This window comes from Amblyomma mixtum, chromosome 3 (genome assembly GCF_055824585.1).
Source record: "Amblyomma mixtum isolate Tamu chromosome 3, ASM5582458v1, whole genome shotgun sequence".
NCBI lineage: Eukaryota > Metazoa > Arthropoda > Arachnida > Ixodida > Ixodidae > Amblyomma > Amblyomma mixtum.
Window position 1 is genome coordinate 52,075,011 of NC_143014.1, and position 24,020 is coordinate 52,099,030.

Sequence of the window (24,020 nt, forward strand, 5' to 3'; positions counted from 1 at the left end):
GCGCACGCTGCCTTCGCCGCCATCCCGCCGAGCTCGCTCGCGCGGTTTATCGCGCAGATCACCCGTGCGCTATCTTTTCGTGGCGGCGTATCTTGGAGTCAATCTTTCTTGAGTCACGCTGTCACGTCGCAGCTTGCTGCTTGGTGTCGCTCCGCACGGTGGCGATGCAGGATAGTTTGCCAAAGTGGTTTTAACCGTTTAAAGCAGAAAGAAAATCTTAGTGGAAGCTGCAAGTGCTTAGTTCTACATGAAAAGATTTAGATTCAATTTGTTTTTTGGTTTTTTGATGATTTGTTTATTTTTACGTTTAGAAATTTAGTACTTCATTTGGTCATTTGGCGTTGCAGAGGCAAGCGATTGCTACGCGCGCGAAGCGGATGCTGCGCACGTTGTAGTACGTTTCGCTGCGCACTTTTTTCCGCTCTGGTTGGCACTTTACGCCGCTGCAGTTTGCATTTTCCCCTTTTTCTGAGGTATCGTCTACTACCAGTGTTGCACTGAGATGTGAGCCTCGTTTTCCGCAAAAGTAAGTAACCTTCCATTTCTCTTCTGTGGTGAAAGCGTCGACTTTGCCGGCTAAGCCACTAACGCGCCTGATTGAACCTTTGGTTTACAAATCACAAAACAGTATCAGCCAGTGTTTTACATACCAAAGTGCAGCGTTGAATGTATTAAAACAGGGCATTTGCATGTATTTGAGCTTTTGTCAAGTGGATACAGCTAGGCTGCTCTCGCATGCGAGTTGCTTTCTTTACCAAGGCGATGACAAGGTGAACGTGACAAAGCTTCAAACCAACCAGCTTTGTTTAAGCGTCCGTTGATAAGCCGCGAATTTTTTCCTACACATTGATTAAAGTCTGTGCTCTATTGCATTCTGGCAGGGTTTTATTCTTGCCAAGGACTCTCATCTGGCCACCTGTGTGCTCCAATTCTCCTTGCTGTGATTGCCGTCAGTGAAACTCGCGTTAAAAAGGCTTTGGTTATCTTGACTGCGTCAAGCTTTTATTTCATTGCGATTGAGAGCCCCGGCACAAAGGTAGTTTACTCAGTGGTGCTGCTCTGTATGTGTGCAGGCTGTTTGACAGTGCCGTGAAGTACTACGGCTCTTTGCAGGCATGGCAGCTTTTATTTTTTGGAAAACCATTGCACCGTGCACAGCTGGCGTTGTCCCTACTTCACTGTGTACATTTCGTTTTGGGTACAGGCTGTTCAACAGTGGTTTTCAGAGGACCTCCTTGCCTGCTCAACTTCTCAAGTTTTGGTAAGCACGCTTTGCAGCTGACACCTTTTCTTTCACTTCATGATTTCTTGTATAGGTCTAGGCTCTTTGCTAATGTTCATTCCACAAGCCCCATTATTTGTTTGTCCTTTAGAACTCCAACTGTTGGCCGGAGGAGCAAGGACCTGGTCTAGTTTCACGCAAATTAATAGCAGCACCTTGTACTTGGTTGTTCAGACGACTTGGCCTGGAGATTTTCAGTTCTGAGGTGGGAATCTGGACTAATGCTTCTTGTGCAGTGGTGTAAGTAATCTCTTGTCCACTGTTTGAGCTTCATCGTACAGATTAGAAAGGGGTTCTTTGGCAATGCAGTGTTAGGAACCTTATACACTGGCACTTTTATTTGTCTTATCTTTCAGATGTGCCCTGTGTGGCTGTCAAGTTAAGGTTCAAGATTTAACACATCTCTGGTGTATACTGAAGTGATGCAGGCATTACCAGGACAGCAGCATCTCTGCTATGTTTTCATGCGATGGTGCAAGATGTCAAAGATCAACCACCTTTGATTCAGCCACATCTTGCAGGTAAGAGAAAGCCTGTTTGCAAGATGCAGCTTAGGAGGTTCTATGAGTACAGTGTGCATCACAGTAAGGCAGTGCACTTGCTATTGACTGCTTGGCTTTCAGTGTCCATGCACGCTGTTTGGATTTTGCTTCAATTAAAGGCCTCCACAGTGATTGACTTCTTGAGTTTACGGTGAGCCGTAGCACTCTGCTGAAATGCCGCTTGCAGTGACATCATATGCATCTATGTTTTTAATTAGATTATTTTATTGCCTGTGCTGTCACTCCTTGCCATTTCCTGGTCTTATTTGCTTCAGACTCCTCATTGGCCATTCTACATGGTTCTTTTGGTTACTGTAAAATTTTTCACTTCTGCAGGCTGCTGAACAGAGCTGGATTTGACTTCCCCTTGTTACAGTCTAGTTGGCATCCTCCTTGCAAGAAAAGCGATTTTTGGAACACCTAGCGAGCTCTTCAGTGCCATCCACATCACAGCAACTTGCTCATCAACGCATCCGTTGTGAACAAGGCCCGGGGCGGAATGAATTTTTGATTTGACAATTGGTTGCTGCTCGACACTTTCCCGCCATCCAAGTGCTTACCATTGTAACGTCAGCCAAACCAGTGAAGCTACCTCCTCCGTGGCTTCTAACATTAATTTCCTGATCCTTTTCTTTTTTTTGTGTGTGGGTGTATGCACTGGATTCAATAAAGAGTAACGCAGTGACTGAAAAGTGTGCTAGCACATGCATTTATGCCTCATTACTACAGCCATACATCCCTTGTAATGTGGGCTCATTGTTTGGGTCATTGCAAATCAGCTTTGAGTTCTTTTTTTGACTGGTGTATACCAGAAAAATGAACTATAACATTTTTAAAGCTTTAGAGGGTTTAAACGCAGCCCTAAAATCAGTATTGAAATGCGTAACATAATCCAGGCACCCATTTCGAAAAAAAAAGGAACGTCTAAAAAAATTCTATAACAGTTCTACCTCAGAAGTTTTCTAGCCGTATACAAGCGTAGCGTTAGCAGAGCTAATAGAAGGCTAGTAAACGTCTAAGTCTAAAAAACTGCTTAGCTGAAACTTCTTTTAGATGTCAAGCTTTTCTTTCCAAGACTTTTTTTAGACGTCTATTAGCGCTTTTTGTGTTTCATGGGAGATGAATGATATTCTCAGAAAGGAAGAACGATTACACGATCTCAAACTGTGGAAAAAAGTCACCGCAGCACAATGCATATCCCCGTTTTCAAATATGCCTCTCTAATAAACTAACCTATACAGATATTTCTAAATGCTTAAACAAGCTCAATAGCATCAGATCTCAAGGTATCTCGAAAGATTTTTCTCTAGGTGAAAGAGGTTTTTCACAACTTTGCATTTCCTGAGGCAAATTGAGCTCAACTGTCATTTTTCATCTTGGCGTTTTCTTTTACAGTTGAAATCAATTTGCAGCTATCGTTAAACCGCACGCATCTTTTAAAAGCAGATGAACTGAGCTTTTTGCAGATATCTGAACCGTATGTATGAAGCTAACGAGCGAGGTACAGTCGACGTACAGATATCACCAAAAATGTTTTCTGTTCACCGTCACAGTTTCTTTTATGGCACGTTGCATGGTTCTAGTCACCTACGGATTACTCAGTAGGTATAAATTCTCCCTCCACCCTGTGTTTGGCTTGGGGGGGGGGGGGGGGGGGTTGCATGGGAGAAGATCGTATGGCTACCAGTTTCGACGCTCTAGGAGCTCAAAACTGTAAAAAAAAAAAAAAATAGGGGCCACTATGGGCAGCACAAACAACGTGCACATATAAGACATTCGCTCGAAGGCGAACGATACAAGGCGTACGATACAAAGCGCTCAATGGCGCATCATTCATATAGACCTCAAGTACTGTTAAAGGAGTCTGTTTTTTTTTTTTCCAAGCATTTTCCTCCATTAAGGCCGAGCACCAGGCCGGAGGCACGCTTGTACCCTTTAATAAACCGGTGGGCAACCGGCGGCACTGGGAATCGAACCCAGCACCTCCCGCATGCGATGGGGGTGCTCTGACCACTAGGCCACCGCTGCGGTGGTTATTTCGTCCTAATGAGACAGCAAAAGCAATTTCAAGGATTGAAAACGAGAAATTGCCATACCGCACATATTATGTCTGAGTGCATCGCAAAATATCTGCAAAGTTGTCTCATAACTTAAAAACAAGACCACACGTCCATATTCGGCAGCACATGGGGGCGGCGACCATCTCGCCCGCCTCGGACCGATTTCACTGCGCCGCTGCTTTCTTCAACGCGATGGCTCGCTCTAAACTGTGCTGTTAGCTTTTATTTTCTGTACTCTCACCCACACGCTGAAATATTAGGGACAAATGCCCCTTGTTATTCAGATAATGAGGCAATTTTTTACCTTTTAAGCCTAACTAACGTTGTGTATGTTATCGTCATAGCAACCGCACCTGTTGAATTATTTTTTTTAGTCATGTGCCTACTTTTGCACTTAATTAAACATTATACATTTTTTCCTCCATTAAAAACAGTAATATACTATTCATATTGCCAGAAACTGAAAAATGTCCAGCCGAGCGCTACAGCGCTTTCAGTGTTTGTCACTAGATGGCGACACAACACAACGCGCTACGCGACTGCTCTGCTGCGGCGGTACTTTTACGTAGTGAGCGTTGCGTACGCAATGTCGCTACGCTACGTACGCAGCAACTAAAAGTGGGGACGTGGGGAAGCGTGGCAAAACCATAGAGTAACATAAAAGTAAAGAGCGGACACTCGGGCCCTTTCGCGGCCGAGTTCGGCGCTTCCCCGTTTCCGCCAGATGGCACTGAACGTGCAAATAAAAAAAGAAAAAGAGTATGGTCTTGGCATGTCTTGGCTTCCTTCTGCGGAGTGACTGGTGCGCTCATTGTCACCTGACAGAATGTACGTAGTAGGTTCACTGCCGCTTGCCAAGCGCACGCGATGCGTGGCATAACGCCTTTGCGGCTTGTGAGTGACGTGTTCGCCGCGGCGCCCAGGCAAGCGATCAAAGCCAAACGCTTTTGACGAGCGTTGCACGTCGAAACCTGGATAATCGTTGTGTGCTCCGTAATCGTCACGCTGGTGGCCGGCTGCTCAGCTGGGCAATGTGACACCGCCTCCTCCGCGAGAGTGAAGAACGCACAAGACGCAATGAAAGTAGAGCCTCCAAGATTCCTGTTGCACCTATCATCTCTGAGGCCAGTGCGTTTCCCCGGGTCCACTAGGTGCGCTGTGCACAAAAGTCGGCCGCTGGGGCCTACGGGAGTGTCCGCTCTTTACTTATATATTACTCTATGGCAAAACTGCGTTCTGCGCCACCTTTGGCCCCTTGCAGGTATGTCTGTGCCGTCACTCCTACCTTACGCGCGCCGTACGTAGCTCAGAACCGGCGCCAGGCGCAGCGACTCATGGTAAAGAAGAGGGAGCGTACACTTATGTTTTCTGTTTATTCTCGGCCTCCTCGCAGGCGTGACCACCAATTTTGAATGCTCAAGCGCTGAACGAACGGGCCACACGGCTCCGAATGCCGGGATGACCAACTGCTTATGGTTGAGAAGAGCGTTGGTATACAAAGTCTTCCGCGAAAAATGCGGTTACATGAAACAGAAACAGTAAAAGTTTAACAAAGTTCGGCAACAATTCCTTCAGATGTGTCACGCGCGTGTCCAGCACTCTGCGAAGCTAATACCCCATGAACTTCGCCTCGGCGGTGCTTTCTGGTTGTAGTTGATCTGCGGGGAACGGGGGGGGCGGGGAGCGGGAGCTTCAGGAGTCGCCGTTAAGGGGAAGTGTCGCTCATAGTGCGAACGCAGTAAAACAAAGAACACGCCACTGCGGGCCCCTTCCTCTTTACGTAAGTGGCTGCTTCGCGAAAAGCGGCAACTGTTTGTTTCGCCCTTCTCAGCGGCCGGAGCCGACGCTAGCCGGATATTGAAGCGGCACCTTGCGCCGGTACCGATCTACGTTCGCCGTGCGAAACGTAGGAGTGAGGCTACAGAGATTCTTGCGAAGAAAGAACGGGCGGGAGTGCACCGTTAAAGGCCGTTGTACGATCGCTTTTGAGCCTGCCGGGGCAAGATGGCCGTCCGTCGACTGAACTGGGGAGCGAGGCATAGGTCGTGGCTGTAGTGGTGGCACCTATGCCGCGAGGCATACTATATTGGCCACATGTTGATATTACGAGTGTTCAGAGCGACTGCGAACTTCTCCGCGTGCAGCAGCGGCGAGCAGCGACAGTTTCCCCGAGTTGAAATCGACGCTGATGTACTTGACAGAGCGCCTCTTCAAACCGACGCAAGACCTACGCGTTGGCGGTGTCACGAAGTGTTTATATGGAGCTGTTTGTGGTTGCTGCAAGCGTTCCTAATTCCTGCGAGGATCATCACGCACAGCGGCGAGGAACAGCTGCTCACGGTGAACTTCTGTACGTGCATGAGCTGCCTAGCACAGTGACTAGTGTCCGCGTAGTGAAAGTGATTGCGATCGAAGCGAGTGCTTTTACGTCAAGGCAGTGAAATGTGCACCTGCGAGAGCTCACTACGCACGCCGTGCTTTCCTAATGCTGAAATGAACGTGGCGTTGTGCAGCTAGTCGCATTCGTTGCGATGGTTGCAGTGATCGCGACCGAAGCGTGCACATGACGTTGTTGCTGGCTACGCATTCGTTACCATTTTGTTCGCGATTCGTGTTGGCACTGTGCTTGAGAATTGCCGTGTGTTGACGCGACGCGAGCTTGGCTGCACGGCCGTAGGACTGTTTTGCGGCGACAACAGCGATGTCGCCATCCTTCTGCGCTTTGGTGCTCCATTCAGTACGTTTTGTGATGATGGGTGCTCGGGTTACGACTCGCCGGAGAAACTGTGTAACCTGTGTGAAAACATCGGTGCAGTGCAAATGTATCTTCGGGAGAGTCATTTCTTTCTATTTCCTGCCGGCTGTGCGCACATTTGCCTGTAATAAACATATCGGCGTGATGAATGGGTGACTGAACACTTCCTCTAGCCATTTCTGTTTAGGTTGTAACAACATGGTATTACGCGATTACAAACAAGAATCATTGCCGCTTTTAAATCACGACTGATTGACAGTGTACAAATCTCTAATATGTGCCAACTCATGTCTGTTTTTCATGAGCATTTCAATTGATGTAGCGCAGAAAAAAAAAAAAAAAGTGTGCAGCAGCTTATGCAATCAAAACTGTCCACAGAGCAAGTTGAGCATAACGAGTCTTGATGAAAAAGAAGAAAAAAAATATTGAGAAAACCTTTGCCATTGCTTTTTTTCTCTTTTTGCTTAGCAGTGTTAAGTCAATATTGACAAATGCTTGGCAGTATTCAGTTTAAGTGGGATGTTGGTTTCCACTGCAATCAGAAAAATACAGTGGTCTTGAAGCACCTCATAGGCAATGACAGTGTCTGTTGTTGATTTTGCTCATGGTCCTTTTCGATCTGGAGATCAGTGCTACGAAACTGGATGTGTTCACAATGCTATTGTTGCAGAGCTGCTCGCGAAATCGGCTTTATTGGTGTTCAGCGGTTGTTCAGCGGCGCTTCCTGGGTCAGCCGCAGCAGTTTGTATAACAAGACATTCTCAAAGCTTTGAGAAGATCTCGTCGATGCACTTGCATATGTCTGTCTGCTACCACCTTCATTTGCCTGTGACTGCTTGCTACAGACATGACTACTTGCAGACTGCAAAATAAGCCCTGTGGAGCTGGTAAAGCTACGCTAGGAACAAAGACGATGGTAACAACATCACTGCACAGGGTAGCAATTCTTGCTCTGTCGTCGTCTCTTAGCACAGTTTCGACGTGCCAACTTGCCACCGGTGCACCCCACAGTACGCTATGATCAAGTTCTGTGAAATTTACAGAAAGCAACAACGGGAAAAGAAGCAGGTTGTATAGGCATATCTAGTGCATGCTGTACAGATAGCTTCCTGCCTTATTATAGCCTGGCCCCTCTGTTTTTAACCCTTCATCACCCAGCACCTATGGCCCTATTTGTGTTGTTGGCATGTGCTACAAATCACCAAACACATTTCATACTCTTGACCCTGCTAGATTGCTTTGGCCCATTAAGTTTTTTCATCCAAATCGGCCAGCTTTTAGAAAACATTTCTGCAATAGCCAACTTTTTCTTGTTCTTCACGACATGCACCTTGACTGCAACATCCCGCTATGATGCTTTTGTTCTTTGCTTTGAAAAAGCATGCGATTCCCTCATTTATGTAGGGCTGGTTTTCTCGTGCTTTAACTTGCATCCAATAGCTCTAAACTGGATCCAAGCTTAAACAGCCAGCCTTCGGCAGATTTCCCTTGCCAATTCTTATGCATCCTGCCTTTTCCTGCAATCTCGAACGTCCCCCGAGGCACTCCTTTGGGCCTCAGCTTTTTATTACTTGCATTATTACCGTCCCTTCAGTGTTTTGTCACATGCCTTCACTGACAGCTATATGGGGTCTGCCATATTGCAATCAATACCAGCATTTCAGTTCTCCAAAACAACATTTAGCATGCCCTGGATTGGCCTGTTTGCTAATATTACTAAGAATGCACTAATATTGTTTTTTTATTGTCAGCATTACATTTTGCCAACTTATAAGGCCTTCCGATAAAGGTATATTCACTGTATACTGGTTCAAATACCTAATAATCCTCATACACCCACCCACAACTCATGATATTTACACTCGACATGTCCTTAGTATCACCGTCTTCCAAGTTGCTTGCGTTCAAATCCCCTGTGTGGCATCAGCTTATGTATTCGACTGGCACATGCCACAAAATCTAACTTAACTAGAATCCTGGAATGAGTTCAGACCTGAGGCGCTTGTTTCATTCTCTCAGACTATTTTTGAAGCTCCATTGTAACAGCACTAAAAGTGAATCTTCAAATTTCTGCATGTCGTGCAGAAACTGCAGATTTTTTTAAACTGTTTATTGTCACATAACCAACTAATCTGTTCTGAGTCATGGTTCCTTCTGCACTAATCGCACAAGCAGTGTTGTGCCTCAGTTAGCTCATGCCACTGCATTTCAAGATTCATTTTTGTTTTTGCCACAAAAGGCTGGAATGGCCTTCCAACTCACAGGGCTTACTAACCTCTTGACCTTTGAGCTACTCACTGCAGAAATCCATGCAGTAAATGATGATGTTCATCCACTGAATTAGGTAAATCCCCCAAGGTGAAGATTTGTGATAAGGGAGTAATTACTCATTAGCATCCGCTCAAGTGGAGCCATAAGGCTACAAAGAGAACCTACAAAGCTTTCCTTTGTAGCGGTATGGCTGTACTTGGATGCTAATGGTTAATTACTTCTTATTAGTATAAATTACAAACTCATTAAGTTCTTACTTGGTGTATCATGTTAGCTCACCACTCAAGTATTGTCATTTAGTACTGTTTAGGTATAATAAATGTTAAAATAAGTAATTGTAATAAAGTGCTTAGCCACTTGCTCAGCTCAGGAAACCAATACAATGCTTTCTTATGCGTAAGAACTATCCTCACAATCTATTTCAAGTAATATTGGGGCAGATTTACACAACAGTTTTGTCGGACAGTATACAGTTGCATTTAGGCTAACTTGCACACTGCACAAGCTAGGTCTAGCCAGCTAAACTCGTGCACTGAAAAGCTAAGCATGCATTACTGTGCCTATGTGTGTCAGTCTTTCCTTGGCGCTTCTCTCTTATCGTATCTTCAGGTAAGCAAGACATCGACTTCATAACATGGCTCAGTGAGAATGCTGCAAATGCATACATATGCATGTGACTTTTATACATTCAGGATAGTGTTTACAGGACTGCTGGTTCATCTTAAACACAAAAGCCGTCAACTTCAAGTTGCATTATAGAGATGCAAGAAACAACAAAAGCCATCATTGCTTTTCTGTTTTTCTTCGGCATTCTTCGGCCTAACTTCGTATTGCTATTTTCCAAAGTTCTGTTGCCTGTCAATGCCTCAGTTAATTTCTTTTTTTGAAAGCAGACTGGCAGTGTTATAGGTATATTTTGCTGAACATGTTGATAGTCAACAACTATCTAAAATTCAGCATATGTTAAGTGGTATGAAGATCACTTAACAGTTAGCAATGTTCACTTTTGCTTGCTACCTTGGGAAGTGGTGATCTTTACATTCAGCCATTCTACATTTTACTGATCAGTGAAAATAAGTTTAGACATTGCTTTAAGGCTGTATCAGAGAACATATGCATATATACCTGTCACATACTTAAACGGCTTATTTGTAATTTCATTTTATAGCACGACATCATAGCTCCCTTACTGGAAGTCCAATTTTACAAATTCTGCTTGAGATGTTAGTGTTGCATTCTTTGTTGCATTAGTCTTTACATTCACAGCGACATTTGAGAATGCTTTGGAGTTGCACAGAATATATGCCAGCTTGTTTTGTACATGGCAACAATGACATGGCCTTCAGCAGAACTTCCCATAGTTGTTTTCAACACTGCATTCTGGCTTGTGCGACTGCAATATGAGCTCAGGAAGGAATGCTAAACCACAACTTGATGGCCCGCTGTCACTGTGCAGAACAAAGCCATGCCCGTTTAGCCCAGTGATGCACGTCTTAGCCCCTTGGCAGCCACATTGGCTTTAATAATGGCGTGAAAAACATGACAAAAATTAATCATTATTGTTGCATTTTCACTGTTCTGTGAAATGCATAACTGCTTTAATTATAACTGATTTTACCTGTTCCAATTAGCTGGAAACATAACTTCTCATGTCCATTAGCATTTGTGTTTGACAGCAGTGTTGTGCTAAATTGTGAATGTTAAACACATGCACAATTAACATACACCCCCACACGCACGCACACACCTTATATATTGAATAGGTAAGCATGTCTTTTGCAGTAGAAGACCATTTACATATTACAGTGACAGTGCAAATTTCTTGGGAAAGGCTGCAAGTGAAATTATTTTTTTTCTCTGTCAGTAATGCAAAAACACTGAAGTTATTCAAATTTTCATTTTGAATAACTGACTAAAAATTTTAAGTATGCAATCGTAACTATTTTAAAAATGGGATTATGCCGATAGTAATTACGGACGGTTGTTAGCAGCCTGTACTGCAGTGTGGCCCGATCGAGAATTCGCAGTAAGAATCGCGTCGTCGCAGCGAAATCGTCAGGGCAGCGTAACTTTCAGAGCAGGCAGCATTCTGTTATTTTGGGGCCGGAAATCACGGTCCGTTGTGAGAACGTATCGTCGAACGGGGACGCGATTTGACGCGTTTTTCAGTCTTTTGGGTAGAAATGATCCAAACACGTATCGTTTCCGACGGCATCGCTTCAGATGAGCAGACTCGCCTTCGATCTTGCAAAGTTTTGTCGCGAATTGTTTCGCGGCCGTCAGGGTCGTCTGAACCGAGATTCGTGCCGTCCCAGCCCGAATCACAGCCGACCACGAGTCTACCTTCGACGAAAATCCCGCAGCAAAAGAAACGTTGACGCAACACATATTGTCTTGAATACGCCGCATTTAATGTGGGTAATTTCTGCCTGTACCGCTGCAGGCGATTAGGCGGGCGGCACTACCGGGAGCGCCAATCGGAACGTTCGAACCATCAGATCTCGTCCGCCAGCAGCGAAGTGATCGTACAACACCATTCCGCCCCACGTCCGAGCGGAGGCTGAAAGCGAGCGGATCCGCCCAAAAAACGATCGTACAACGGCCTTTAGATGGCGCGGAACGCAGTTTTGCCACGCTTTCCTGCGTCCCGCAATATTAGTGCATACATACAGTTAACTTTTTTTTTTTTGTAAATGATTGTGCGCAGTGGTCGCTCGCGGGCACTTATTTTCGGACAATCGCCTCGCGTACGTAGCGTCCTGTCTCGGGCTAATCGCGCGCGCGGCACACTGCTATAGTGCCTAGAACATACTAGGCAGTATATTCTACGCACTATAACACTGCACTAGCGGCCGGGGTGCTCTTCCGTTTGAGACCGGATGGCGCCACAGGCGCGCTCATAACACGGCACCATTACGGGCCTCGTAAGTCGCCGGCGTGTACGCAGCGACGCAGCAGTGGAAATATCGCTGGTGGGTGCCGAATGTGTTCTTCCTACGAAGATGTGGAAAGGCAGAGGATTACGTGCTGTGCTGTGGACCGCAAAGATCGGGACAGAGAGCTAAAGGTGCGGGATGAGATCGTCTGCGAGCTTCACGAAACCGCGTTCTTTTTCATGCACCCTTTCTGAATGTGCGAACGCCACAAACACGCTCCCAGCGCTAGATATATCTAAAAAGAAAGGTTTCGATGTTGGAAAATCTCCGAGGGCAAGTGCACAACAAAGCCACATGAACAAGATGTTCCACCGTCGAAACCGTCACGGCGTGCTTTCAGTTACTGTCATTGCATATTCGTGTGCAGCGAGACCTCATTGCTAATAAGTTATGGGTGTGCGACCAGTAGTAGCAGGAGCACACGAGGCCGAATTAGGAACGGAAAAGAAGGACAACTTACGCTCCCCTACATCTACTGTATACATTAATTATGCAGTGCACAGCCATGCGAGAGGACAACGCTTACCGTTAAGTCCGTGTATTACACGCCATCTTGGTGCTACTGTTAAACTTCGCTCCGAGAAGCGTGGTTTTCGTGGACCATATCTAGAATAAAGCATTTGCATTATACTGCTGATGTGCTGGGTGGTTGTCCCTTCCTCGCTCTTCATGCAAGACAATCACTAAAAGTGATTCGCAGGCCAGCGCTAACAGTGAAGCTGATTACTTACCACCGAGCACTTACATATCTGCATATCGAGCATGGCGTGTACTCCAAGTTTATGCGTGAGGCTTACATAATTGTGAACTTCGTGTAGCATGAACGCGCTGCCATGCGCGCGTTATGGCAATTATATCGCGGAATCCTTCGAAACGACTGCGCGCCAGCTCGTGAAGGCTGCTTCAACTCCTATGGTACTGCTACCATGATAGTTAACATTTGTGTATATATTTATTTTTGTCTCCTTTCTGTGTTTAACAAACCAGTAGAAAATATTTTAGTTTCCCCAAGTACCGTTAACAGGTTGCAAACAAATGCGTACGATGTGCATGTGAACGTTTTAGAGCCGTGTCTGTGTGCATGTATAGACAGCGACCTGCGCTGCCGCAGGAGCATTGAACCTTGCCATTTTAGATAATAAAAAAAAAAACATAAGCAAAGCCTTCAGTGGAAGCAACGACAAGCATTCAGGCGATCCATTCGTTGGTTCAAACTGAGAGGATCTCTGCGACATGAAGCCCGACCACTTTCTGACGCCTCAAGTGATCAAATTAGGGTTCTCACATGTCCTTTAAAGCTTTGGCCAAATCCCAGCGTCGTCTCTCCAATCCTTTACAACCGAATCAGTCGAAACACTGGCTGTCGGAACAGAACCCTCAGACGCAGCAGCCGCCGCGACGAGGCTCGCGCCGAGCAGTCAGGAGCCTTATTACCAGCGTTATCACGTGATCAAAGATGGCAGCCCTATGATATGACGCTGTAAAGCGTCTATACCATCCGAGGTAGCACCCACGGAGCGTTCATGTCATGCGTGCACTATCTGGCAAAGAGCAAGCGGGAAGTCAAGCCCACCTGCTCGATGAGCGCACACTGGGCGTTTACATGAGCCCGACAAAAGTCGGGTTAAGGGGGCTGTCGGGCCGAGAACCGGTTGTCGGGCTCATGTATACGCTAGGGGGTCGAGCTAAGGGACGTCGAGTCGAGATGGGCCAGCCCGACTGCAGGGGGTGGGTTTACCCTGCCCGATCCGGCTGGAAGGAGCATGTATACGCTGCCGCATCGGCTTAGCGCCTCCTCTCCTGCCTCCTCTCTTTCCTCCTCTCTGGTCTGGCTGGCGCTGATTAGGAACTCGGAGATATTTTTTCCAGCAGCGCGCCTAACACCGCCATGTTGCTTTCCTCCTCTCTAGCTGGTTCGGAAAGGCGGTATCCGTGCGTCCCGTGCGTTCTTTGCGGTTCTCCGTGTTTATTGTATGCGGTTGCATAGCTGTAGCAGCTCGATTTGGGTGTATGCGCGATTTAAGCTGAAACGAGGCCTTCGGGAAACCACCGCGCAGTCGTCTGCTGTTCAAACAACTACAGGAAGCGAAGGAGGCTTGAAGCGGAGAAGTGTGAAGAACACAGAGAGCCACGGCGGTAGTGCGTTTGCGGGCTGTTTCAGCTACACATACCTTACACGCGAGCACCTACTGCTGATGTCGCTAAGATATGTGTCGTCTGTGACCCTTGCAAAATCAAAACATAAGTAATAATTCGGGGAAATGATGCAGCAGCACTGCGGGTTACGTGAAACATTTCTGTTATAGCTCTTCTGTAAAAATTTTTGTGCACGCTTGTTTGTTTTTCATCAGTCCCCCCCTATGTAATGCCCTGCTGGGCCCTTAGGGTATTCTGAATAAATAAATAGCTGCCAACACTGGCGACTGATTATTAGCGACAACGCCACTGTAAACATAGCTATTTGACAGTACTTGAAAGCCATGATGCATTGCGCAAATGCCACAGCTGTTTGCTTGCAGTAAATATCCGATAAACCAGCAGGACTTAAAAAACTCAAGGCTGCAGCTTTGACGTGTCCACCTTGCATCGTGACACCTCATGCTTCGACCAAATACTATTTTCAGCTGACGCCATAATGCAAAGTGCAGATTGCTTAAAAAAAATGTGCCTATTAGGGACGTGCAATCAACAGGCACGCAGTGCCCACCCGACCACACGCACGCACTTTTTCGCTCTTTCGGCATTAATCAGAGGCCGCACCCGAGACGGACCAGATACACCCCTCAGGAACTGTCACAACATGTGCACCAGTTTCGAGTGTATAAATTACATCGCGTTCGAAGGCCAGATGCCTCTCTACTACATCCTTCTCCGAGTTTAGCGAAATGTCAGACGACGCGAAGCTCTACATCCAGTTTCCTCTGTTCCTGCGACACTTTGCTTCGACGCGCGGCGCCGACGGATGCACTGGCGCTCCGAAGAGCGCTGCCACACACTCGCATGTTCACGCTAAGAGTAGACCACCCTACATTTGCACGCTTCACCAGTTATTTTACCGTTAGTACGAAGTATCAAGAAATTTATGCAAAGCCAAAAGCAGCAACAGAATTCTGTGCGCTTATGCGCTCCAGCGGTGCCTTCTCCATGTAGCACTACCGAAAGTACCGTTTTTTAGGACAGTGCAGAGAGAAAATGTAGTGAAAGACGCGGTCGAACGCAGTTTCAATCTGTTCGTGTCACCGGCGCAACGCAGAGCAGACTGCTTGAGCGCTTGACAGCAACACTGCTGTTAGCCCGGAACGGAGCGGTTTTTCTTTTATAATTATAGCTACAACATAGAAGCGCTCAGCAAGTTTCGTGCTCGCATTGATAAATGTCTCCTTTATAGATACCAGAAAGCCGTTAAATGAATTTCGCACACTTGCGTAGAAGCGCACCTCCATTGTCGATTTTCGGCACAACTTGCAGGGAAACATCCGCGTCGCCGCTCGCCGAAGCAAGGGCCATTTTGTTCACAGTTGCTCAGTGCATCACTTTGCAGGTCAAAATCATGCAAAAATCGACACTAGGATAAGGCTGAACAGCGCGGTGAGTACTCGCTGCCTGTATTGCAGCGGCAGCCACCCAAGCCAACATGGCGGAGAAATCGGCCAGACGCAAGATGGCGCTGCTGTCGAAAGATGGAGCGCGCACCTGAGCGAAGCACTCGACAGCAAGCGACAGCGAAATCAAGACGTATATAAAGAATTGGAGCGGGAGATGCGCGGTATATGGGTAATAATTTTACATGGGAACAGCTGCGCACCTGCTGGAAGAACATGAAGAAAAGGTTTACGCTTGTAAATATTGAAAAAGTCGTCCTTGTGTGACCTCCCGGGTAATTTATTCGCGGATTTTAGGAGCTGTTCGGATCGGACCAGTCTTCGCTCAGTCTTGAACGAGACCATTTTGACGTGAAGCTTCGGAAGCGGCGGAAGGGAACGTTTTGACGTTACATCGCCACGGGAAGTACCATGTTGTGCACATTCATCCATGAAACTAAAATCTCCATGAAATAGAGCTGATTCAAACATAACATGAAGCTCAACGCAGCAGCGGAGACACCCATTGGAAATCAAAGCGAGCCGCTCCTGGCTTCGAAGAGAGCGCGCACGCGAACGGGCGAACCAAGCGACCGGAAAGAGCAGCAGTCGGGGAAGGGAACTTTTCGTCCGCGCGTTCCTCCTCCTCTAGCATGCGTGTGGTTTGCTTGCTCGACGCTAGGGGTAGCGACGATCTCTGCCCGACCGAAAACCGGTTCATGTAAACGCGGTGGGGTCGGGCTGGTTAGCCCGACATCTGGCGCACCCCGACCCGACCCGCAACGTCGGGCTCCATGTATACGAGGCTACAGAGGCTGACCATTGTTCTGTCACGGGTGCGCGTACTACCGCGCGGCCACAGGAGCGCCTCGAGACTGTCCGGGATGATTCCCAGCGCCCTGTAGGCCGCGAGCATCTCGCGACGCGGCACTGCAGAAGCGGCACGGCGAAGGAGCATGTGCTCCAATGTCTCCGCTCGACGAAAGTCCGTGGCGCACCCGTCTTTCCCTAAGCCACACGCAGCCGACGCGCACTCGGATGATCATCGCGTGCTGGAGGAGCGACAATGAGCGCGCTCCGATGAGAGAAATGCGCTCTCCTCGCGCGATGCGAGGGTCCGGGTGTTGCTGACGGAGGTGGTCGTAGATCACCGCACGCACGTCTTCCAGGGTGAGCGGTTCGTCGCTGGGTGGAAGTTGATGTACGGCGGTGGCGAGCTCGTCGGCTTGCTCGTTGCCGCGGATGCTGCAGTGACCGGGCGCCCACTGCACGCGAATACTGCATCTACGCTCCGCGAGACGCTCAATGCTCTCGCGTAACGCGCAGAGCAACGACCGGGAGTCTGCAGGCGCCTAAAGGCGGCACGGGAATCACACAGCACCCACCAGTCGTCCATCTCGTACATCGTTGCTGTTCAGCACACGCATGGAGGCGAAATTGAGACGATGTGGAAAAGTGGAAATGGAGGCGAAGTCAATGCACGTTGAAAAACCCCAGGTGGTCGAAATTTCCGGGGTCCTTCACTACGGCGTCCCTCCTAGCCCTAGTCACTTTGGGGCATAGTTTTTAACGAGCAGACCATGTACCGTATAGACTCGTGTAATGGCCGCACTCATGTAATGGTCGCACCCCTAACTTAAAAAAAAAATCGCGAAAAAAGTATAATTAAAAATTACCCGAGTAAAAGCCACACCAAGAATTTCAGGAAGTTTGGCAGTGTCATCTATTGTGCGGTGCAGAAATCCAGACCGTTTTGTGGTTACTGCCGCCAAGTGGGGCGCAAAAATTGAGCGCTGTTGAGTTACTGTATATGCACTGTATATGCTAATACAGTAACACTAAAGCGCTGCGCATGTCGGGAACAGCCAAAAATAGCCAAAGCCAATTTGAGACACAGCCGTCTGTTCGCGCTTCTCGTTTTACTACCTTTACTACAGTGCTCTAGAATATTCTAGAGCACTGTACCTTTACCTCGCTCGCCCGAGGCCTATCATGTGCAATCTCGAAATCGGAACGCATCGCTGCCCTGATTTGCCGCGGTTTCGTTCGAGACCGTGGAAGAAAGTTTCAAGGTGTCTGACATATCCAACAAGCTGGACGGCTCGGAGGATGTCTTCATCTGGAACAAGGACGAGCCCGAAATCCCGACGAGTTCGGCGAAGGAGGACGAGGAGTGTTTTGGCAATAGTAAAGGCAGGTACCACCAAAAATATTTATATTGTTGTCTTTTTCTCTGTGTGGTGGCCGCACCCCCGATTTTCACCCCAGATCTCGGGAAAAAAACGTGCGGCCATTACACGAGTCTATATGGTAATGCTCCGCCGTCGCGCTTAACCTAGCGCAACAACTAGCGATAAGAATAAACTTCCACTAGCGTCTTTCTCTAACGGTTCCGCTATTTAATTTTCGCTACTTTTTTATTGCCTTTAGCGTTTCATTCTCCAAGAAGTGCTTCACCCGTAATTAACGGCCATTTGTGCGGTATTTACTGGCAAATCAAACGCTAAGGCTGACAAAAAACTCAAGTTAAACTCTAAGTGATATTTGACCGCACAGGAATACCGCATTATATCACCGAGGAAATCAGTTTTTATACATAGAAAATATTAACTGAAAAAAAAGAAAAAAAAACCAACGAAAACATTGTTCTGCATTAAAAACCGGAAAAAGTGCCGAATCTTCAAGAAATAAAAAAGTTGGAGGAGACACTTAAGCCCCGCCTTAAGTGTATGAAGCGATGGCGTAATGGGTTAATTCCCATATATGCAGAAGGTCATTATACTCTGTACATTCATAGATCCGTGGGAGTCATCATACCCCATCCTGGCGCAGTGGTGCAGCGGTTAAGTGATGCGCCACTGCCCTGCGATGGCAGGTGCTGCAACCGGTGGGCCTTGTGCGACCCAGGTCGCTCTTCCCGAGCGGCCAATCATGAATTTAACTGTCATAACCAGCACCACACCTTACCTCAAGCATTCGATGGAATCCGAGGTACACGCGCAACAGGACGAAGTCAAAGGGTCAGGACTGGAAGGAGCTCATTTTTTTTCTATAACGATCCACAAAAATTTCGCACCTTGTGTGTCCTTTCTGGTTCTCCGTCGAAGTGCGACTCGATGCTTGAATCGGAAGTTACTTCGAAACTCTTCCACACACTGTCTTTCTGCGCGGAGACGGAGTCAGCGCAATTGCTTTACATGACCCTCCAGGCGAAATTGCCAAATCGAGGGGGGGGGGGGGCTTGCTTCGCGCGTGGTAGTCATATTGTGCTGCATGCGATTTTCTTACAATTTTTCAGCACACTTTCTTGTAGGTAATTTAGAATTCAACAAGCAACTCTTTGTATTATCCACGTGAACTTAGCAGTCGACATACGCGTTAGTTGTTTCCGAATGACGATCGCAGCACGGAGCTTATTTTGTCGCAAGTCGAAAGTTTTCCGATAGCGACAGCATAGCACCCGATCTGAGGCGTTATCGCGGACTGCGCAGTTCTGCTGAACGCAGCGGTCTACGCTGCAGAAGATAAAATTGGTGAATTGGTTTTTTGGGAAAGGAAATGGCGCAGTATCTGTCTCACATATCTCGGTGGGCACCTGAACCGCGCCGTAAGGGAAGGGCTGAAGGAGGGACTAAGAGAAGAAAGGAAAGAAGAGGTGCCGTAATGGAGGGCTCCGGAGTAATTTCGACCACCTGGGGATCTTAACGTGCTCTGAAATCGCACAGCACACGGGCGCCTTTTTGCGTTTCGCCTCCATCGAAACGAGGAACCCATTTCCTGTTTTTAGTGACGAGGCGCGCCGGTGTGCTTTTATTCGCAATCGGTCTGAAATGCGAAGAGAGCAAGTTTAACAGCAACGCCGATGATAAGGAGAGAAAAAAAAAGGTGTAATTTAGAAGTTCTCAGCACCATCAACAACTAGAGTGCTTTAATCGAGAGAGAGGGAGAGCGAGGGAGCGTGAGAGAATTCGTTATTCAAGGCTGGAGCCGCGTCCTTCGCACGTGCTCATTTGATTAACACTCTATAGGCTCTGAAAACATACTGTGCCCTGCACATACAGTGGTATATGTTCGAGGTGCACTACGAGCAGACTCTCATAATGAATCGCTGGACTGTTATCTCTCAGAATAATAAGCAGTGCATAAGCGAATGATTCGAAACCACGTACCCCAGTTCGGATTCATCGCGTCCCGAGCACAGCCCCCCGCTGAACGAAGGGGATTCCCGCTGAGTCGGTCAGCCAGTTTGTAGGTTAACTGCCACGTCCGCGCGCCGATTCTCCACAAACTCCACAGATGACGGCACAACACTGAAAAAACTTAAAGCGACGCGAGCTGGGTGCGGTGGTGTCTTTTGAAGCCCGCGCCAGAACGCTGCACATCCCAATGTGCTGTTGGAGTAGCTGGGGTTTCGATGCCAACTCTGGCGCACGGAACGCAGTGTGCCAAGAATAAATAGAGGAGGCGCTGGCTGGGAGAAGGGTATTAGGAGGAGAGTGCACGAGCAACACACTCTTCTCTGCGTGACTCTCTCTGGCCCGTCCAGAGGGCACCACACTACCGCCACAGCGCGGGGGTTTTTCATTGCCGCCCAAGTTCGTGTGATCGAATCCTTGAAACGTCGGCCACATACGAACACGCCCGTGTGAAAGAACCCGTAGTGGTCGAATTTAATTGACAGCCCTCCATCACGATTTCTCTCATTGCGCACGGTGGCTTTGGGACGTGAAACGCACTTACTTTCTGCAGTGCATCGCCAGCAACACTAATCACTGAAATTTATACAAAGGGAAAGCCACATACCCAAATCCAAGCAGAAGTAGCTTTATTATGCATTGAATATGGAAGGAAAAGGAATTTTTGCTACCCTCGCTTCTGCTATCGCTACTGGAAGCACCTGAGCTGGGGCAGCGGAAATGAAAGGATAGCAGGCAGCGTGTAGGAGTGAGAAGAAAGAGGTGAGGGGATAGTAGAAAGGACAGGGGGAGGCAAATCCAAACCCAAAATCCAAATTCAGTGCAGCCACTGGGCAAGACAACGAATATATCTGTTGCGGTAGTAGAACGAAACTCGGCGCGACGTCACTGAACAGCGTAGGCATGACTAGCAAAGCTATTACATTCCATTTCGTTTGAAGGCGATGATGCGATATATCGACGGCTGCCTGAAGGCTCTTGTACAGCCTCCCTGATTTTTAATAATATAGCGCGAGCGTCGACCGAACTGCTGGTCAGCGCCTTATAACGGCGATAAGCGTGCAACAAGGCGAGAGTTCGCGCACGCGCACGAAGGCAGAGCGTCGTCTGCTAGGCTGTTCCAAGCACGAGGACACACGCCCTGCCGCAATATCAGTTCGCAAGATCCCGCCAAGCCGTAAAGCGCATGCGCATTATTAATATGTGAGACTGCATGAGACATGATTTCTTTCTCTCTTTTTTTTTGTTTGCCTATTACGGGAGGCCAGCCTGGCGATGCAAAGTGATAAGAAAAAATAAAAGTAAAGAAATATAGCAGCACATTGAAACCATTGCCTGGATCGCGATAAGCGGGGTTCCAACCAGCTCTTTAATGAGCCTTGCAGTGTCTCTACGGTATAAAAAGGCACCGCAGCTCTCAAACGCCCACTTCGGCGGAGAATGCCTCCTTGCGAGTTATCATTTTTCGGTTTTTGTGGCTCTGGACCAAGGCCCACTTATGCTGTCTTTTTTTGTTGTCTCAATTCTGTAAAGTTTACCCGCTCACTCCTGAACTACTTAAGCAAAACCACGGAGCCACGAATGGTTGCGCCTCCTTTTTTTTCTGCAAGAAGGTTGCCGCTTTCAGCATGCGTCACCTGAGCTGGAAATGGCAGTCGCCACGTTAGGAGCGATGAATGCATTGAGAAGCGTGGGGTGTATAAGCTCGTTCTTTCAGGAGAGGAAGGGGTAGTAAGACACAGCTGCATGTATCCGCGAATGTAGAACACTTCTGTGTATTTTCATCAAATAACCTTTATTTCCTTGGTGCATTTTAGAACTGAAACAGGGCCTTGTCTCAAGGCTCTCACACATCATACATATAAGTTAATAGCGCTGAAACTCGCCTCCGGACTGAGCAACACCCGCGATGCGCCTGGGCAGGGAGTCGAAGAGTGCGGGTACAAGGTCCACGTCATCCTTAAGGGCATCCCATGCACTCTTCACGGCTTCCCACAAGCCGTCTGCCGATGCATCGTGGAGACTCATCTTTGACAAGTTGGACTTGAGGATACCCCAAACATTTTCAATTATATTCAGGTCCGCTCCCTGGGGAGGCCAAGACAACGTCATGATGCCTAGTTGTTCCAAATGTTCCTTCACGGCGCGTGCAGCATGCACCGGTGACAGGTCATGCTGTAGGTAGAAGCAACCATCCGTGAAAGGGCCGTCCAGAAGATGGGGAAGAAGCTCCTGATCAATAATTTCCAGGTATGCTTCAGCACAGAAGCGGCCCGATATACGACGGAGCGGGCCAAGGCCGTTCTTAGTTATTACGCCCCAAATGTTTACGCTCGTCCTGCCACTAGACTTGACCTTCTGAACATAGTGTGGATCATACCTGCAACAGTGGAAGAAAATTTTATACACAACATAAAGTGTGTCAATGACTCCTAGACAATATTAAACGACACGTAATGAAAATATTACAGCGACAATACACCCCCTCTTCACATGGAAGTATAATCCATCCACAATCTCAGCAAACATCTTTTAAATTTAACCAAGTATAAGTAATTCTATTTAGGAACCATTTTACCCGCCTGTGCTGCATCATCTATTTCTTGAACAGTGATAGCTGACATTGATAATCACATGTCACCCCGGGAAGCAAATGTCATATACTTTCGCAGGTTTAAGCCAAACATAGCCAAATCGAAAAAATGAACAATGATAAATCACCAACCTCATGAGGTCTGGCCGGTAAACTTTCTGTTGCTGGCTCCATTTTGTGCAAACCGTGGACTCGTCTGTGAAGACAACATTTTCCCAGTCCTCCACGGTCCATTCAATATGGTCGCGTGCAAACTGTAGCCTTTTCTCCTTGTTAGTCGCCGAAAGCTTCGGCTTCTGCACCGCAACTCGATTGCGAAGACCTGCTTCTCGAAGTCGGGTACGCACCAAGTTGTCACTCACGTCCACTCCAGCAACCTGCTTCAATTGGCCAGCAGTCATGAAGGGCGCTACACAAGCCGCAGCAACAATGGCATGGTCCTCTTCTTCCGTTGTCTTGCGCTTCAAATGTCGAGGAGCGTCACAAATGCGCCCTTCGTCGCGATAAGCCTGAACTATTCTGCTTACGGTAGCCTGAGTGACTCCAACGCTCTTAGCAATTTCATTCTGAGACTTCCCGCAAAGCGACATTGCGATGACGCGGTGGCGTTGTTCCAGTGGCACGCGTGGAGGCATCCTCCGCCGAAGTGGGCGTTTGAGAGCTGCGGTGCCTTTTTATACCGTCGAGACACTGCAAGGCTCATTAAAGAGCTGGTTGGAACCCCGCTTATCGCGATCCAGGCAATGGTTTTAATGTGCTGCTATATTTCTTTACTTTTATTTTTTCTTATCACTTTGCATCGCCAGGCTGGCCTCCCGTAATAGGCAAACAAAAAAAAAAAGAGAGAAAGAAATCATGTCTCATGCAGTCTCACATATTAATAATGCGCATGCGCTTTACGGCTTGGCGGGATCTTGCGAACTGATATTGCGGCAGGGCGTGTGTCCTCGTGCTTGGAACAGCCTAGCAGACGACGCTCTGCCTTCGTGCGCGTGCGCGAACTCTCGCCTTGTTGCACGCTTATCGCCGTTATAAGGCGCTGACCAGCAGTTCGGTCGACGCTCGCGCTATATTATTAAAAATCAGGGAGGCTGTACAAGGTTCCCCACTGCTGAAATCACCAGCGAGTGTGCCTTCTTGCCCTTCGTGTCAACGCTAACGAACCAAGTTACCTCCGTGTTGTCGCTGCACCTTTTACGCGTCTGTCTTCGTTCTCGACAGTGCTGACGGTGCGCTAACATCTTTCCGAATAATTTTTCTTCCTGGTCGAAATACTGCTGGTGGTTAAGCGAAGTTAAGCGGGCGTCAAAATTTCTTCGATGTATGCGTTATTTCGGCGTAACTTTAAAATGCGCTGGCGACAAATGCCGTGGACAAGGGGGCCAGTGCTCTCTGAACAAGTAAGCAGGTTGACATGTAGCCGGCCTCATTTCAAAGACTCAACCGCGCACAAGGAGGCTTTACCAACTGTGCGCTCCCGTTACGTGGGGCGAAGGGTGCAGTGCTGCCCGAGTGGGCAGAGCCGTTGCAGAGAAAGTTTCGCGCCGCTCTGCAAGACTGCACTTAGGTGCTGAGGTTCTAGACCACCGCATTGGTTGACAGCTGGGCACCGTATAGCGCAACACTTTACAGCGAACGCGCAGCTGCGAGAGAGCCGGAAATTTTTTCTAAGGGCAAAAAAAAAAAAAAAATGGCTCGTGTCCACCGGGGCGTAAACATTGCTGCCTTGAAAAACGGGAACGGGTGAAGTCGCGCGTTCAACCTCCCGTCCCAGTGTACTGTGTACATAATAGTGAATATGTCT

General features: G+C 47.8%; 1 protein-coding gene and 1 long non-coding RNA gene across 7 annotated transcripts in view; one reads left to right on the plus strand and one right to left on the minus strand.

The window, feature by feature from the left end:
* Positions 1-19,871, minus strand: part of LOC149350186 (pfs47 receptor-like) — a 42,179-nt gene extending 22,308 nt beyond the window's left edge. Inside the window, exon 1 of one of the 2 annotated variants that reach the window (XM_089579166.1) lies at positions 19,597-19,861. In XM_089579166.1, the coding sequence (XP_089435292.1) occupies positions 19,597-19,612 (16 nt within the window). In that variant the 5' untranslated portion in view covers positions 19,613-19,861. Of the gene's footprint in view, positions 1-19,596 lie in introns of both variants that reach the window. The other variant, XM_089579165.1, reaches the window with a different exon arrangement.
* LOC149350187 (uncharacterized) lies at positions 314-2,936 on the plus strand. Of its 5 annotated transcripts, XR_016290259.1 has the most exons (4): positions 535-1,261; positions 1,374-1,803; positions 1,906-1,975; positions 2,161-2,936. It is a non-coding gene; the product is annotated as an uncharacterized LOC149350187 (long non-coding RNA). The 5 variants fall into 5 exon arrangements; XR_016290262.1 differs by lacking the exon at positions 2,161-2,936 and adding an exon at positions 314-526 and having other exon boundaries at positions 882-1,261; positions 1,374-2,147; XR_016290263.1 differs by lacking the exon at positions 2,161-2,936 and adding an exon at positions 318-526 and having other exon boundaries at positions 1,114-1,261; positions 1,374-2,148.
* Positions 19,872-24,020: the final 4,149 nt, after the last annotated feature.